Genomic DNA, 18,055 nt, shown 5'->3' with positions numbered 1-18,055 from the left:
CAAATAAATTGGTATGTGGAATGGAATATGGCAAACTAATTCAATAACGCAAGACAGCTTGCCCACTGGACTCTTCACGTCCACAATCTCAGCTGACGTCACAGAAACATTATTTTTTGAAAAGGTCAAAGAAGCCAAACCAAGGCAACAGAAAACAGAGTCTACTCAAACAAAAGAAGAGAGATCCAGCTCAGGACCCTTTAGCAGACATTGAAAAACCTGGTAAGTCCATTATGGCAGTTTCAGATCTTCAGCTTGGCGAGTTCCTCGCTGGGCCTTGACGCAGTTGTTGTTTTAACACATCCATCCAGTTTAACGCCTCTGTCGGTGAACCAAAATATTAGTGCTCCCCAAATCTACCACATGAAGCCTAGTGGGATATAACATCACGTATGGGATAGAGTGTAGTCTCCACTTGACATCCATTAATTGCACTAGTTCATTCTGAACCTCAGAAGAGTAGTCTGGAAATAAGGTCGACATCCATTAATTGTAATTTCCTAATGCTCTTTGGCTAGCTGGAGTATAATTCCTCCGTCTCTATAATGCAACAATTTGATCAGTACTGGCCTGGGGGGGGTGTCCAGTGGTAATGGCCGTGTGGGCACACGGTGTGCTCTTTTTACTGCAAAAGCGGTGTACGATTGTTTTGACCAAATGTATTCCGCAGCCATTTTTCAAAAAACAAGGGTGCACATTATTGCCACGGAGCCTGTTCTCAGGGGTGCACCTAGCCTTTCTGCGCATGAGGTAAAAATTTAAACACCCCCTCCCCCATCCCAAATTCTCAACCTAACCCCCTCGCTTCTAACAAACCTCTTTCATCCAGAGACGTCTCCTCTGATGTAGATGTTCTCTTACTTTATCTTCTCCATTCAGACCAGACCGCCATGATTTCTTTCAGCCATCTTTTGTCTCTGCAGAGTCTGACAATAAGACATCTTAGTTTCCTACTTTTCCCACATCCTCCCACCTGAACACACCATCCTGCCACCCCCAATACTGTGCCCCCTTATGTGTGCTAGTACAAAAATACCCCCTTATAATGTGCACCAGTACAAAAAATACCTCCTTATAATGTGAGCCAGTATAAAATATGCCCCCTTATAATGCCAGTGCAAAAAATACCCCCTCATAAAGTTTGCCAGTGCAAAAAAAGTGGGTGCTTTTTCTGTGGGAGCTGAGGAAGTATTAGCAGGGAAAGATGGTCACTTGTGTTTTTGCTCCAAATATTTATCCTCTTCCATTGAAGACTGAGAACTGCTTGCCATCAAGTAGTCAATAGAAAAGTGAAGACATCATCTAGAGGTTTCCAGTCATCCTGTTGTTATTTATACCTACCACAAAAACCTGACCTATCTCCAGACTGCTTGTCTCAAAATCAGTTGAACCCATTGGCCTCTGTTCTTCGCATCTGCCCAGGGCTTCTAAGCAGAGTATAAATATAGCTGGTTCTTACATTGCCCTGAACATTGTAGGCTTATGTTAGACCCAGGAGAGGCAGTTCTGTTAGGTACCCATCTGCAATAGCCACCTTGAAATTTTTCATGTATAGTAGTTTTAGTACCACTGTAATCCAAAATAATCCCTAGTTCTTTTGTTTGCATGTATAACAGCGTGCTGCCATACATATTTTGTTTGCTGTCCATAACTTTACATTTGTCAATGTTAAACCTCATCTGCCACTTCTCTGCCCAAGCGTCCAATCTATCCAGATCCATCTGTAGCAGTGTATTTGCCTCTTTTGTGTTTACTTTGTACAGTTTAGTGTCATCTGCAAATTATATTTTACTCTGCAAGCCTTTCCATTACTGACCCCTGTGGTACCCCATTGGTGACAGTGACCCAATCTTAGTGTGTACCGTTAAATAACCACCCTCTGTTTTCTATCACTGAGCCAGTTACTTACCCACATACACACATTTTCCCCAAGTCCAAGCATTCTTATTTTATGTACTAACCTTTCATGTTAGTATCAAATGCTTTGGAGAAGTCAAAATATATAACATCCATTGATTCGCTGCAGTCAAGTCTAGAACTTTCCTCCTTATAGAAACTGATTAAATTAGTTTGAAAGGACCGATCCCTCATGAAGCCATGCTGATATGGCATTATACACTTATTTTCATTGAGATACTCCAGAAAACCCTCAAACAGTTTACCCACAAGAGATGTTAGACTTCAAATCCTGTGAGTATAGAGTCCTTAAATATCAGAAAAGAGAATCTGGCTATGACATTACTTAATTCTCTTAGGATACAGGAGTGTATGTCATCTGGACCCGGTGATTTGTCTATTTTAATCTTATTAAGACTCCGCTGCAGTTCTTCCTGGGTCAGACAGGTCACTTTTAATGGGGAGTTTACTTTGACACTCTGCATCTCATCTGACAGTTCATTTCCCTCAGTGAATACAGTGGAGAAAAAAATATTTAGTAGCTTCGCTTTCTCCTTGTTGCTCTCAACTCCTCCTTCATTACTCTGTTAGGGGCAAACACTTTCAGGTTTAAACTTTTTAGCATTTATATAATTGAAGAACGTTTTAGGGTTTGTTTTACTCTCTTTGGCAATGAATCCTTGTCTCCAGCTTGGCTGCTTTTATTTGTCTTTTACATATTCAATTTTTTTCCTTATAGTTTTTCAGTGCTTCCTCGCTACTTTCCTGTTTTAGGGATTTAAATGCTGTCTGTCATTCATAGCTCCCTTTAAATTTATATTTATCCACATAGTTTTTTTTTCCTGTTTCTTACCTATTTATTTTCATATGGTATGTACCTCTCAGAATTAGAGTTTAGGATTGCCTTAAAAAAAAATCCCAATTTGTGGCTGCATTTCTGTTCCCGAGGACGTTGTCCCAGTTAGTGAGGCTAATTGCACTTCTTTAGCTGGTCCAATTGTGCTTTTTTGAAGTTTAGTATTTTTGTTCCTCCTTGAAGAAATACTTTTTGAGTTTTCCAATGACAATTGGAAGGTTATTATTTTATGGTCACTATTTCCCAGGTGTCCCCCAACCTGCCATCTGTTGTTCTGTCAGGTCTATTGGTTATTACTAAGTCCAGTATGGCCGTCCCTCTAGTCGGGTCCTGAACCAGTTGTGAAATGTCCTGAATCAGTTTATTGCCAAGAACCTGTTTCCTTTATGAGATGTACAGGTTTCAGTTTCCCAGTCTATATCTGGGTAGTTGAAGTCCCCCATAATAACCACCCCATGATTTGCCGACTCATCTATCTCGTTTAGAAGTAGATTTTCTGTGGACTCTGATATATTAGATGGTTTATAATAAACTCCTATTAGTATTTTATTATTGTTTTTGCCTCCATGTATTTCTACCCACAGTGACTCCACATGTTCATGTTCCTCACTTATATCTTCCCAGAGAGTGTGGGCTTTAGACAAGACTTTACATAAAGGCGAACCCCTCCCCCTCTCCGTTTTTGACGATCCTTTCTAAACAGACTGTAACCCTGTACTTTAACCGCCCAGTCATAGCTATCATCCAGCCATGTCTCAGTTATTCCCACTGTCATAACTATCATCCAGCCATGTCTCAGTTATTCCCTCTGTGTCATAGTCCTCCTCACACATCACTAATTCCAGTTCACCAGTTTTATTAGTCAGGCTTCTGGCATTAGTATACATACAATTAAGAGGATTTTTTATATTTTTTACCCTACATTTTTCCTTATGAACTGTTCTAGTCCCTCCTTCTATTCCTACCCCAGTTCCATTACCTCACTCCAGTTCTCTATCTGCACTATCTTCCCCTCCTGTAATGTAAATACCCTCCCCCCCAGTCCCTAGTTTAAACACTACTCCTACCTTCTAGCCATCTTCTCCCCAAAACATCTGCACCTTCCCCATTGAGGTGCAGCCCATCCCTAAGATAGAGCCTGTAGCCAACAAAGAAGTCGGCCCAGTTCTCCAGGAACCCAAACCCCTCCTTCCTACACCAGTTCTTGAGACATTTGTTCATCTCCTGTCACGGTAGGTGAGGGAAGGGAAGCAAACCAAATACAACTAAAGCAACAAAACACCAGGCTAGGCCCCAAAGCTAGGGAACAGGGAAAGGTCACCACCTGACAATCCCTGAGTCTTTCCCTGACTGCTGACAACATGAGCAAATCCTAAAGGTGGAAGTGCTCATGCGCTGGAACCTAAGCCTAGCTGAAACTGTAACAAACCCTCAGCTAGGGAGCTGGAAAATAGACAACCGGTTTCTAGCGCTTGGTGCAGGAACCAGCGTCTTCCTGAGGCCTAGCCAGAACACACAACAAAAGGGAAGGAATAGGACTTAGCTTAAGACGGACGGGGAGCAGGAGAGCCACCAAACACCAGCTGAGAACTCCAGAAGCAAATATAAACCGAAAGGGCTATAGTGAGAGGGGGGGTATAAATAGCACCACTAAATAGCTAATGAGCAGAACCTGTGGGGAGGTGGGATCCTGCCCCAAACCACAACAAAGAGAAACAGAACAATCTGTCTGATAGACTCACGTGTAGCAAGTCTGTCAGATCTTCTCAGGCCTCTCACAGGGCAGGGTGTGACATCTCTCTAATCTCCCGATGCCTTTCTGGTGTGGCACGTGGTACCGGTAGTATTTCAGAAAAAAGAAAACTTTTGAGGTCCTTGCCCTAAGACTGCAACTTAAGTCCCAGAAATTATTTTTAAGGACGCTCCACCTGCCTCTAACTTTGTCATTTCAATGTGGACTATGACTGCTGGGTCTTCGTCAGCCCCTCCCAGAAGTCTATCAACCCGATCCGCAATATGTTGAACTCGAGCGCCAGGAAGACAACACACTGTTTGACACTCCTGGTCTTTGTGACAGATCGCCCTATCTGTACCCCTAATAATTGAGTCTCCCACTACCAGCACCTGTCTGGCCTGCCCTGCTCTCCTGGTCCCCGCTTACTGGAGCTGACATTTTCCTGACTGGCAGAGGAAGGGTCCTGTGCAGCAGCGCCATCCCTGAACTGACATCACCCTCATCTTGTGTCAGATCAGGACCAGCCTCTTCCCTCTACACTGCTTTCCTGAGCCTTCATGCTACCACCCTCCACCGCATCTACCGAATAGAGTGTCTGCTCTGTGAGCAGCAAACTGTCTTCCAAATTGCCAATGCTTCTCAGTGTCAAAACTCGCTCGTTTAGATACATGATGTGCGATTCCAAACTGGAAATTTGCTCACATTTTGAACAAAGATATGCACCCTCAAACGGCTGTTCCAGGAATGCATACATTAGACAAGATGTGCACTGGACTGCGCTGTCAATTATGGAACTCATACTAATGGGGATTTCACAAGAAAAGAGAAAGAAAAAATACAATACAGTGCGATGAAATGGTAAACAACTGACTGAACTGAATGTAGTCTCTTCCTAGAGTCCTTGAATCTAAAGTCGCTTAATCTTAAGTCTCACACACACAATTCAAACACACATTTGAAATCAAACAAGCGAATGCTCACAAACTCACGTTGTTTGTCTGCTTGTTTAGGCGCTGCTCCCAGACAACTTCAAACCAGACTGATGATTTTTTTCCCTCTGGATTTATGCCCATTTTCTAACCTCCCATGCCCAACCTCTGCTTGCTTACCAGATTTGACTCTTCGCTGTCACACCTATGCCTGACTCTCATATTGATTCTGTACTGCCTGCCATGACCTGTGGCCTGATAACTGGAAACTCTGCTTGCTCTGCCGTTGACCCGTTGTTGTCTACTGTTTTGTTGATTACCGGTAGTAGTGGCCTAGAATTTTTTCTACAGGTATATATGGCACATGCTCTCGCTCTCGGCCATCTTAAAGAGCCTGTGCATGCATGTCCAAATGTTTCCTCAGCCAATGGTTGGCTGTCCCTGGGTATTTAAGACACATTTTCCAGTAGGAGGGTGCCTGAGCATTAGATTTCCAAGTCTCTGGTAACTAGCAAAGGTCTATTCTCTGTCTGATTACCTGTATACCGTACTCCAGCCTGACAACAGACTTCTAGCCACCTGCCCTGACCTTAGCCTGTTTCTCTGATTGCCCTTCTGCCACTTGTCCTGACCTTGGACTTGTCTCATGGATTCACATGCACTCTCCTTGCCGTGATCTTTCATATTGCTTGACCCCTCAGTGCTTCACACCAGTATCTCTAACTCTGTGGGTCAGCTGCCAACCAGACCAAGACTATTTTAAGAGGCAGCGGCCTGGTGGCTCCTCTGCAGTAAAGTTTACATCCCTGTATAGGGGTTAAAGGGTGAATACTAGAGAACTGACAGGATAATGTCCTTAGAGTTATCCCTAAGTCAATCTGGTATGTTGTTACAGTGGGTCAACACCAACTGCCCATAACAGCAAGACTGGTATCCATTGTGACCATATTGTGGATACTATTACATTCATGATAGCTATATAACCATAATAATGAATTATAATTATTCCTCTGCCCAGGGGGTGTCTGTGGCTGAACTGTAAGTCTATTTCTGCATATTGTATGTTCTTATCCAGCAATTTTTTAAAATCATGATTTAATAAAGATTATTTTGTGTATATGTGTGCCTTTAGAGTTTCGATGTTTGTTAACGTAAGACTACACATTATTTTGGGTACTTTATGGCCTAATTTGTTTTGGTGTTCACATAATTAATGCCGTTATGTATGACGAATGGAGAAAATTAAAAAAGTAAGAACACAATGGGAAAATTGCTGCCCCAAGAAAAGTTACTAAAAGTAAATCAATAAATTGCATGAACCCCAAAATGGTGCATGTGAAAAATACAATTTGTCCCACAAAAAACAGCCTGGGACGTACAGCTACATCAGAGGAAAAATAAAGATGGTATTCTCCACTAAACACAGCAATACAAAAACTAAAATTCTGCGGTCCTAAAAGTCAAAAAGAGATGAAAGGACTAGTCGTATTATCCAAATAAAGAATCCAAAAATCTATTTAAAAACTCAAGTGATTTATTCAGCCAATGAACAGAAACGTTTTAGTCTCTCTATGGAACCATTTTCAAGGGCTTGACAATGGTTTCACAGAGGGACTGAAACATTGCTGTTCATTGGGTAAATCAATCACTTCGGTGTTTTGAGAAGATTCTTGGAGTGCTGCTACTTGCTTCTTTATTTGGGTATGTTTGATTGAAGGTTTTTTGAGCACAGCCATCTGAGCCTTGCACACAACTTTTATATTAGATTTTTTCTGTACTGCTCCTGGCAAAGTCCTGTTACCTGGTGATGTAAGATGCTGGTGGTCCTCCATCATGATATCCTTGTACTGATCCTTGTGTTGTTCTACATACTCCCACTCCTCCATGGAGAAATAGACAGTGACATCCTGACACCTTATAGGAACCTGACAACACAATGATACAGTCATAACCCAGACCCCTCCAGTGCTGTTACTGTATAATGTCCCAGCATTCCCAGCAGTGTCACCTCTCCAGTCAGCAGCTCAATCATTCTGTTGATGAGATCTAGGATCTTCTGTTCATTGATCTCCTCATGTATCAGGGAGTGAGGCGGAGGCCCCGTGATTGGGCTCAAGGTTCTTCCCCATCCTTCAGACACAGTTGCCTGACAGCATTCACTAGAGGTCTTCTTCACCACTGTGTAATCCTGGATATGGGGAGACACAGTAATAAATATCACTACTGACATTTCCAGAGTCCGTCACCTCTACAGCCATGTCCATCTGTTATTACCATAGATAAGAATGATGTAATGTGACATCATCAGAATCTCTCACCTCTCCAGTAAGTTGGAAGAGTATCTCTAGGGTCAGATTTATGATTCTCTCTGCCATCTTGTCTCTGTCCATCCTTGATAGGTCAATCAGGAAAGGTCTCTTATATAGAAGCTATCAACAGGGATGGTTCTATACTGTAGAACCTGAAAGGAAAGATGAGGCAATGTAAAAACCAAATAAAAATCACATAAAATAGATTAACTTGAGATAAAACAGAAAACATTTGAGGAGATATTTGGTTATGTTCTTCTACCAACAGTCAACAGTGGTCGTGAAGAACATACTGGCATCATTGCTGTAACCAATGCAGATACAGCATGTTGTCACTGAAACAATGCAGGGGGCTAAGGACCAGACTTTTTTTTTTATTGACCAATTTGTTTTTCATGTTGTACTCCAAGAACCATGAATTTTTATTTTTTCTGTCAACATAGCAGCTTAAGGTTACTTTGCAGAATAATTAAAAGTAAAAGCCTTCCTGCATGTGTAGAAGTATGCATGTAAAAGCCTGCCTGCCTGTGTAGAAGTATGCATGCAAAAGCCTGCCTGCCTGTGTAGAAGTATGCATGTAAAAGCCTGCCTGTCTGTGTAGAAGTATGCATGTAAAAGCCTGCCTGTCTGTGTAGAAGTATGCATGTAAAAGCCTGCCTGCCTGTGTAGAGGTATGCATGTAAAAGCCTTCCTGCATGTGTAGAAGTATGCATGTAAAAGCCTGCCTGCCTGTGTAGAAGTATGCATGTAAAAGCCTTCCTGTCTGTGTAGAAGTATGTATGTAAAAGCCTGCCTGCCTGTGTAGAAGTATGCATGTAAAAGCCTGCCTGTCTGTGTAGGAGTATGCATGTAAAAGCCTGCCTGCCTGTGTAGAAGTATGCATGTAAAAGCCTGCCTGCCTGTGTAGAAGTATGCATGTAAAAGCCTTCCTGCATGTGTAGAAGTATGCATGTAAAAGCCTGCCTGTGTAGAAGTATGCATGTAAAAGCCTGCCTGTCTGTGTAGAAGTATGCATGTAAAAGCCTGCCTGCCTGTGTAGAAGTATGCATGTAAAAGCCTGCCTGCCTGTGTAGAAGTATGCATGTAAAAGCCTGCCTGTCTGTGTAGAAGTATGCATGTAAAAGCCTGCCTGTCTGTGTAGAAGTATGCATGTAAAAGCCTTCCTGCATTTGTAGAACTGTGCTTATAAAAGGTTTTCTGCCTGTTTAGAAGTATGTTTATAAAACCATGCCTACCTGTGTGGAAAATTGTGTCCAAAAACATTTCTGCAGAAGTTTGTGTGTAAAAGCCTGTCTTCATGTGTATAGCCTGCCTTTATGTAAAGAAGTATGTGTGTAAAAGCCTTCCTGCGTGTGTAGAAGTATGTGTGTAAAAGCCTTCCTGCGTGTGTAGAAGTATGTGTGTAAAAGACTGCCTGCATGTGTAGAAGTATGCTTATAAAATCCTGCCTGCATGTGTAGAAGTATGCTTATAAAAGACTGCCTGCTTGTGTAGTAGGGCTACAACAATTACTCAATTAAGGGTACTTTCACACTAGCGTTGTTAGAATCCGGCAAGCAGTTCCGTTGCCGGAACTGCCTGCCGGATCCGGAAATCTGTATGCAAACGGATATCTTTTTTTTTTACTAGATCCGGATCCGTTAGACTTATTCATTGAAATACCGGATCCGTCTTTCCGGTATCATCTGGAATAACGGATCTAGTATTTTATTTTTTCAAAGCTAGAGAGAACTGCCCATGCGCAGACCGGAGAACCGGATCCGGCGATGCGGAAATTTCCGGAACAAGCTGCAGTATTTTCTCTGGTCAAATACCGTACAAGGGATGGAACGGAAGACATCCTGATCCATACTGAACTGATCGGTTTCCATTAGAATGCATTGGGACAAAACAGCAGCGTTTTTTTCCGGTATTGAGACCCTTTACCGGATTTCAATACCGGAAAAGAATAACGCTAGTGTGAAAGTACCCTAAATCGAGTAACTCGACACAAAAAAAAATCCTTGATGAAAATTTTTTGCATTGAAGATTCGTTTGTGTCATGTGATCATGGAGTTTGAGTGAAGAGTTTGCTATTACTCATGCTCCATGGTCACCCACCGGCCCGCACCACCTTGCACTGGATCCTGACACATTGTTAGGAAATAGTGCACGTACTATAAGCGCGCACTATGACCTGATGCTGTGTGACGTCAGGACGACTGTGCAGCGCGCAAAAAAGAAGACACTCAAGAGCTGTATTGTGTCGGCGGCGCCCTTACAAGAAAGGTAAATATTAAACTGGCGCTGGGGACTAATGGCTAGAAGCGGAAGACTGATGGTATGGGGGGGCTGATGACACAGAGTACTGATGGCATGAGGGGTGATGGCATAGAGGACTGATGGCACAGATTACTGATGGCACTGGGGGGGAGTTGATGGCATGGAGGGGGCTAATGGCGCTGAGGACTGATGACAGGAGGGTCTGCTGATGTCTGATGAGTTTTTATAAAGGAAAATATTCTTTTTAATTAGTTTTTTTCTTATTAGAGTACTCAATTAATCGTTGGATTAATCGATAGAAAAATTGATTACTAAAATAATTTGATAGCTGCAGCCCTAATGTGTAGAAGTATGCTTATAAAAGACTGCCTGCTTGTGTAGAAGTATGAGTGTAAAAGACTGCCTGCTTGTGTAGAAGTATGAGTGTAAAAGACTGCCTGCATGTGTAGAAGTATGCTTATAAAAGACTGGCTGCTTGTGTAGAAGTATACTTATAAAAGACTGGCTGCTTGTGTAGAAGTATGAGTGTAAAAGACTGCCTGCTTGTGTAGAAGTATGAGTGTAAAAGACTGCCTGCTTGTGTAGAAGTATGCTTATAAAAGACTGGCTGCTTGTGTAGAAGTATACTTATAAAAGACTGCCTGCTTGTGTAGAAGTATGAGTGTAAAAGACTGCCTGCTTGTGTAGAAGTATGCTTATAAAAGACTGCCTGCTTGTGTAGAAGTATGAGTGTAAAAGACTGCCTGCTTGTGTAGAAGTATGCTTATAAAACAGTGGCTGCTTGTGTAGAAGTATGCTTATAAAACAGTGGCTGCTTGTGTAGAAGTATGCTTATAAAAGACTGCCTGCTTGTGTAGAAGTATGCTTCTAAAAGACTGCCTGCTTGTGTAGAAGTATAAGTGTAAAAGACTGCCTGCTTGTGTAGAAGTATACTTATAAAAGACTGCCTGCTTGTGTAGAAGTATGCTTATAAAAGACTGCCTGCTTGTGTAGAAGTATGCTTCTAAAAGACTGCCTGCTTGTGTAGAAGTATGCTTATAAAAGACTGCCTGCTTGTGTAGAAGTATGCTTCTAAAAGACTGCCTGCTTGTGTAGAAGTATAAGTGTAAAAGACTGCCTGCTTGTGTAGAAGTATACTTATAAAAGACTGCCTGCTTGTGTAGAAGTATACTTATAAAAGACTGCCTGCATGTGTAGAAGTATGCTTATAAAAGACTGCCTGCTTGTGTAGAAGTATACTTATAAAAGACTGCCTGCATGTGTAGAAGTATGCTTATAAAAGACTGCCTGCTTGTGTAGAAGTATGCTTATAAAAGACTGCCTGCTTGTGTAGAAGTATGCTTATAAAAGACTGCCTGCATGTGTAGAGGTATACTTATAAAAGACTGCCTGCTTGTGTAGAAGTATACTTATAAAAGACTGCCTGCATGTGTAGAAGTATGCTTATAAAAGACTGCCTGCTTGTGTAGAAGTATGCTTATAAAAGACTGCCTGCTTGTGTAGAAGTATGCTTATAAAAGACTGCCTGCTTGTGTAGAAGTATAAGTGTAAAAGACTGCCTGCATATGTAGAACTATAGTTGTAGAAAGTGTTAAATGAACCTTTATTGCTATAAACAATTGTTTATTCCTGGCCACAACGGACTGCGCTACCTGAGTCACCTAGCCAATCTAATATAATGTAAATGAGCAGTGCACTACTCAAATATCATATCAATGCTATTATATGATTGTAGTGCAAAACGGACAAGAATAGGACATGTTCTATTTTTTTTTGCGAGGCCACGGAACGGAGCAATGGATGCGGACAGCACACGGAGTGAATGGGTCCGCATCCGAGCCGCAAATACGGCGGCTCGGATGCGGACCCAAACAACGGCCGTGTGCATGAGGCCTTAGCCAGGCAATAATAGAAGCAGAGGCTGCTGAAAAGATGCTGAAAGTGACCAAAGAACCAGTATGATGTCCCCTTATGTGCCCATGACACAGTATGATGCCCCTTTAGTGCCCCCAAACAGTGGTGATGCCCCTTATGTGTCACTTACATAGTATGATGCCCCATTAGTGTTTTTGGCACAGTACTGTGCCGCTGTCATAGTATGATGCCTCCTTAGTGACCCCACACAGAGGGCTGTGGAGTCGAAGCTAGTTTTGGATGAAGTTGAAAGAAAAGTATTGACTCCAACTTCAGCTTTGAAAAATTATCTATTACTTTTGTGCAATAAATGTATTAAGCTTCATAGGAATTTAGAACAATATAGAAATGCTGATCATATACAGTATGTATTTTATTTTCTATCAATATAAAGGTGCATTTACATGTGCAGACAAAGAAGGTAATTATTGGGAGGGGACTGTTCCTCATACATGCAGCAATCTCCTCCATTTTATGAGGACGAGCAATTTCTCCTGCAATCGCTCATCCTCATACAGATTAATTGTTCTTGGACAGAGAATCACTGTTTATAAAGCACAATCTGCTGCCCAAATATGAGGATTTAATGTGCTGTCCATAAAAGATGAACTCGCTCGATGAATGAGTGTTTAGCTTGTTTATCAGTTGATCAGCAGCAAATTTACATAGGGCTATTATTGGGAAAAAATGCTCGTACTAACGTTGTTTCCTGACAATTGTCGTCACAATTGTACAGTGTATATCCACCATAAGTCTCCTTTTTATCACAAGCAGTGATAAGCAGGGAGGTGTAGTGGTGATGGATAATCAGTTCTCATGTCTCCTGTGTTCCCTCCTGCCCTTATTCTACAATCAGTGATAAGCAGGGGGTGGTCACTTCTCCTGTGTTCCCTCCTGTCCCTATACTATATACAGTGATAAGCAGGGTGTTCTAGTGATGATAGATAATCAGTTCTCATGTCTCCTGTCCTTATACTATACACAGTGATAAGCAGGATGTTCTAGTGATGATAGATAATCAGTTCTCACCTCTCCTGTCCTTATACTATACACAGTGATAAGCAGGATGTTCTAGTGATGATAGATAATCAGTTCTCACCTCTCCTGTGTTCTCCTCTGTCCTTATACTATAAATAGTGATAAGCAGGTTGTTTTAGTGGTGATCATTTCTCCCTCTCCTGTTTCCTTTCCTTTCCCTTATACTATATACAGTGATAAGCAGGGTGTTTTAGTGGTGATAGATAATCAGTTCTCACCTTTTATGTGTTCTCTCCTGTTCCTTAAACCAGGGTGGATAAAAATCAATGATTTTTTTTTTAAAAAATCAAAGAAATCTGTTTTTTTTTTTTATTTAAATCAGATTTTTAAAATTTAAATCAGATTTTTTTAATATAAAATGCTTTTTGAGGAAAATATATTACCATCCAAAGGTTATTCCATCATGAAATAAAGATTAGTTTTTTAATTATGTAGAATAAGGCTACTTTCACACTTGCGTTCAGAGAGGATCCGTCTGGTGTCTGCACAGACGGATCCTCTCCTATAATGGAGACGTTTGGATCCGTTCAGAACAGATCCGTCTGCATTATAGTTTAGAAAAAATTCTAAGTGTGAAAGTTGTTCAGACGGATCCGTCCAGACTTTACATTGAAAGTCAATAGGGGAGGGATCCGTTTGAAAATTGAGCCATATTGTGTCAACTTCAAACGGATCCGTCCCCATTGACTTACATTATAAAGTCTGGGCATGTCTGCAGTCATCTCAGAACTGCTAGACAGAACGGTAGGACATTGTTAGGGTGTTGTCGGAGAATAGGTAACGTTTCACAGGAGCCCACAGCCTGCCTCTGCTAGGAAAAGATTCATACATGCCTTCTACCTGCAGCTCCGGTTTTGCTTGCTGGCTCTCGTGTGTCTGTCTTCCAGGAAACATTACTTCCTCCCCAGCACGGGCATGGTCACCTGCTCCTCTGCAGCCAATGACTGGCTTCAGCAGTGATGTTCCCGCTGAATCCGGTCATGGGCTGCAGAGGAGCAAATGATCCTGCCTGTGCCGGAGAGCAAGATGGACACACCGGAGCCAGAACTGCGGGTAGCAGGCAAGTATGAGTCTTTCCATAGGGGAGACAGGCTGTGGGCTCATGTGAAAAGCTATTTATTCCCAGACAACCCCTTTAAGTGAAGCACTAAAAAAGAAGCTGCAGTTTTTAAATTTTTATTTTATTCCCACTTAGACTTGCACACGATTCTCTGCATTTTCACTGTAGGCGAAATCAGCCCCTTCTATGTAACCCAGATTCTAAATGAAGCAATGATGTGAGTTTGAGCCACTCGGAGAATCAAAGCACAACGCTACAACTGATTCCAACTTTACTGAACACAGTTACAAAGGCCGCGTGAAAAAGGGGTTAATCATTGTCTCGGAGAGTCGTGTGTAAGACGGATGATGGTGGAACGCGTGTAAAAGTGTCACGAACCTGCGGGTGTGAACCTACTGTGCCACACGGCCAATCTCCTCTAAAGGCGTTGATTAAATGAGCCCCTCGTTCTTCGCAGTACCCCTGATGGTGGGGATAGACTTACCCGAGGGGAACACCAGGTCGCAACCTCTTGAGGAGGACTGGCACACGAGGCAGCTGGTCCAGGCGGACCAGGGGGTACCAGAGGTACAGACGTAGTCAGCAGGCCGAGCCTTAACCAGGAGCAACAGTGCAGGGATCAAACAGGTAGCGAGCGGAGTCACAGGTCAGGTATACAGGAACACAAGCACAGACAACAGCAACCTTGCAGGACACAAGGACCTTTGACGCTCAGGCACCTGGGAAGGGGGCTGGACCACTAAAACAGGTGCAGGATGGCTGGGACAGGAAGTGATGCGCGCCGAACCTTACCGAGGTAGTTTCATAGTCATTGACCTTCATCGTAGCAGGCAAGGAGCGGAAAACATGAGTATAATCACATATATACCGTCACATACATCATACCTCCCAACTTTGTAAATGAATAAAGAGGGACAGATTTTTTCCGCACTAGGCCAAGCCTCTAACTCCGCCCAATACATAACTATACACCTAATCCCACCCAGACCCCTTAATGCCCCCACATTGTAATTATTCCCCCTTCATGCCACCGCACAGTATTTATGCCCACATTGTGTCTTCACAGAATTATGCCCAGCTGTGCCCCCTGTAATATGCCCACATTGCGCCCCCCAGTAATATGCTAACATTGTGCCCGTCAGTAATATGCCCACATTGTGCCCCCCCAGTAATATGCCCACATTGTGCCCCCGAGTATAATGCCCACATTGTGCCCCCCAGTAATATGCCCACATTGTGCCCCTCAGTAATATGCCCACATTGTGCCCCTCAGTAATATGCCCACATTGTGCCCCCCAGTAATATGCTAACATTGTGCCCCCCAGTAATATGCCCACATTGTGCCCCCGAGTATAATGCCCACATTGTGCCCCCCAGTAATATGCCCACATTGTGCCCCCAGTAATATGCCCACATTGTGCCCCCCAGTAATATGCTAACATTGTGCCCCCCAGTAATATGTTCAGCTGTGCCCCCAGTAATATGCCCAGCTATGCCCCCCAGTAATATGCCCACATTGTGCCCGAGGCTGACTGCTGGCCGGCCCCGATCCCCGCACAGACCAGAGGAGTGGAGAGCCGGCAGGGGGAGGGATGATGAAGCAGGGAGCCGATGCCAGCTCTCTGCTTCATACTTACAGGCAACTGTCTCTGCTTCCTATGGACGCAGAGACAGCTGCCAGAAAGCGGGACATACCTCCCCCGTACCGGGATAGCGGGATAGCCACTGCAATCCGGGACATACATACAACTACATACATAGATACAATGACATACATACAATCATGTACATAAATACAGGGGCGTAGCTAGAACTGACTGGGCCCCACAGCTAATTTTCTACAGGCCCCCTTCCCCCTCCCTTGATAAGGACAGGTCATCAATAGTAATCGTTTTTTTTTATTTTAACAAGTATTTGTCTCAGTATCAGTGTCCTAAATATCTGGATAGGAGTAGTAGTGCTCTGATTCTTCATATACCGGTATACACACACACATACACTACTACCCATATCCAGATATCTCCTATAGACATAGATACACAAACACTCACATAGTGACACACACACCGATAAACACATATACACACACGGACACATATACAAACACAGATAAACACATGCATACATATAATCCCATATATTCCAAAGTAAACGAGCATGAACGAGTTTCTATCGAAGACCCTCGCACAATACAGAAACAAGTGGAGTGCTAATGAGCGAACTTGTGTTTTCAAGTTTGGCGTATCTAAGAATTCCGTTATGGATTCCGCTACCACGGTCCATAAGTTATGGTCCGTGGTAACGGAATTCTTAGATAACCCCAACCTTGTACGCCAAACTGGAAAACACAAGTTCGCTCAACACCAGTAACGAACCGGGATGAACGAACAGTCGGGTCTCCTGGCAATTCCGTTGTGCAATCCATTATAATAGAAGCCTATGGGCGGCATGGCGGATCCGGACGGTCTCCACTAGGCAGGAGTCGAACTCCCTAGTAATGAGGCCGCTCAAACTGCGGCCCTCCAGCTGTTGCAAAACTACAACTCCCAGCATGCCCAAACAGCCTACAGCAGTGCATCGTGGGAGTTGTAGTTCTACAACAGCTGGAGGGGCCGCTTTCGAGAACAGATTCCTAGATTTCTTACAGTCATTGAGCATCACCGCCATTAAACCCACCGCACATAGTTATCTACAGGAAGCCCAGAGATTGTATTCTAACCAATAGGGTTTAAGTTCTATTTTAGCCCAATGTCACCATTTTACTACAGGACATTTTTTTTTTTTATTATCACTAATTCATTGCCCATTTCTGAAGGAGTCAGAACTTTGACTTACTGACTCCACAGCATGGCGCCCCCTAGAGCCCACACACAGTATGACTGACAAAGAGGAAAAGAGCATCAGGAAGTTGTGAAGGGGTTAATAGTAAATCTGCCCCAGTAATCGGGACCACTCACCTCCACCTGTAGAGAAGCCGTGCGGTGACAGGAACTGTGGTGATGTCACTGTCATGTGATCAGTCACGTGCGTGGGAGGAGTCGGCAGTCACGTGACCAGCTCTCTGTCTGTGTGTGTGTATACAGGACTCTGCTGTGCTGGATGAGCTGCAATCATGTGTCAGGATGAATGCGGCAGAGCTGTGTATGTAGTTGTGCTGTCTGTATACAGCAGAGCTGTGTATGTGTAATGTACATGTAGTTGTGCTGTCTGTATACAGCAGAGCTGTGTATGTGTAATGTACATGTAGTTGTGCTGTCTGTGTACAGCAGAGCTGTGTGTCTAATGTACATATAGTTGTGCTGTCTGTATACAGCAGAGCTGTGTATGTGTAATGTACATGTAGTTGCGCTGTCTGTATACAGCAGAGCTGTGTGTGTGTAATGTACATGTAGTTGTTCTGTCTGTGTACAGCAGAGCTGTGTATGTGTAATGTACATGTAGTTGTGCTGTCTGTATACAGCAGAGCTGTGTATGTGTAATGTACATGTAGTTGTGCTGTCTGTATACAGCAGAGCTGTGTGTGTGTAATGTACATGTAGTTGTGCTGTCTGTGTACAGCAGAGCTGTGTATGTGTAATTTACATGTAATTGTGCTGTCCGTATACAGCAGAGCTGTATGTGTGTAATGTACATGTAGTTGTGCTGTCTGTATACAGCAGAGCTGTGTATGTGTAATGTACATGTAGTTGTGCTGTCTGTGTACAGCAGAGCTGTGTATGTGTAATGTACATGTAGTTGTGCTGTCTGTATACAGCAGAGCTGTGTATGTGTAATGTACATGTAGTTGTGCTGTCTGTATACAGCAGAGCTGTGTATGTGTAATGTACATATGGTTGTGCTGTCTGTATACAGCAGAGCTGTGTATGTGTAATGTACATGTAGTTGTGCTGTCTGTATACAGCAGAGCTGTGTATGTGTAATGTACATGTAGTTGTGCTGTCTGTATACAGCAGAGCTGTGTATGTGTAATGTACATGTAGTTGTGCTGTCTGTATACAGCAGAGCTGTGTATGTGTAATGTACATGTAGTTGTGCTGTCTGTATACAGCAGAGCTG

General features: G+C 43.0%; 1 protein-coding gene across 2 annotated transcripts in view; it reads right to left on the bottom strand.

Moving 5' to 3' along the window:
* LOC120992107 (zinc finger protein 260-like) overlaps positions 1-17,005 on the bottom strand; it is a 33,457-nt gene extending 16,452 nt beyond the window's left edge. For both annotated transcript variants that reach the window (XM_040420877.1, XM_040420878.1), the window contains exons 1-4: positions 16,957-17,005; positions 7,735-7,877; positions 7,425-7,604; positions 7,218-7,341 (exon numbers count right to left, since the gene is read on the bottom strand). In XM_040420877.1, the coding sequence (XP_040276811.1) occupies positions 7,218-7,341; positions 7,425-7,604; positions 7,735-7,806 (376 nt within the window). In that variant the 5' untranslated portion in view covers positions 7,807-7,877; positions 16,957-17,005. The remainder of the gene's footprint in view (positions 1-7,217; positions 7,342-7,424; positions 7,605-7,734; positions 7,878-16,956) is intronic.
* Positions 17,006-18,055: the final 1,050 nt, after the last annotated feature.

This window comes from Bufo bufo, chromosome 2, assembly GCF_905171765.1.
Source record: "Bufo bufo chromosome 2, aBufBuf1.1, whole genome shotgun sequence".
NCBI classification, from domain to species: Eukaryota; Metazoa; Chordata; class Amphibia; order Anura; family Bufonidae; genus Bufo; species Bufo bufo.
The sequence above is the reverse complement of the archived record's forward strand: the minus strand, read 5'-3'. Positions and strand labels throughout refer to the sequence as shown.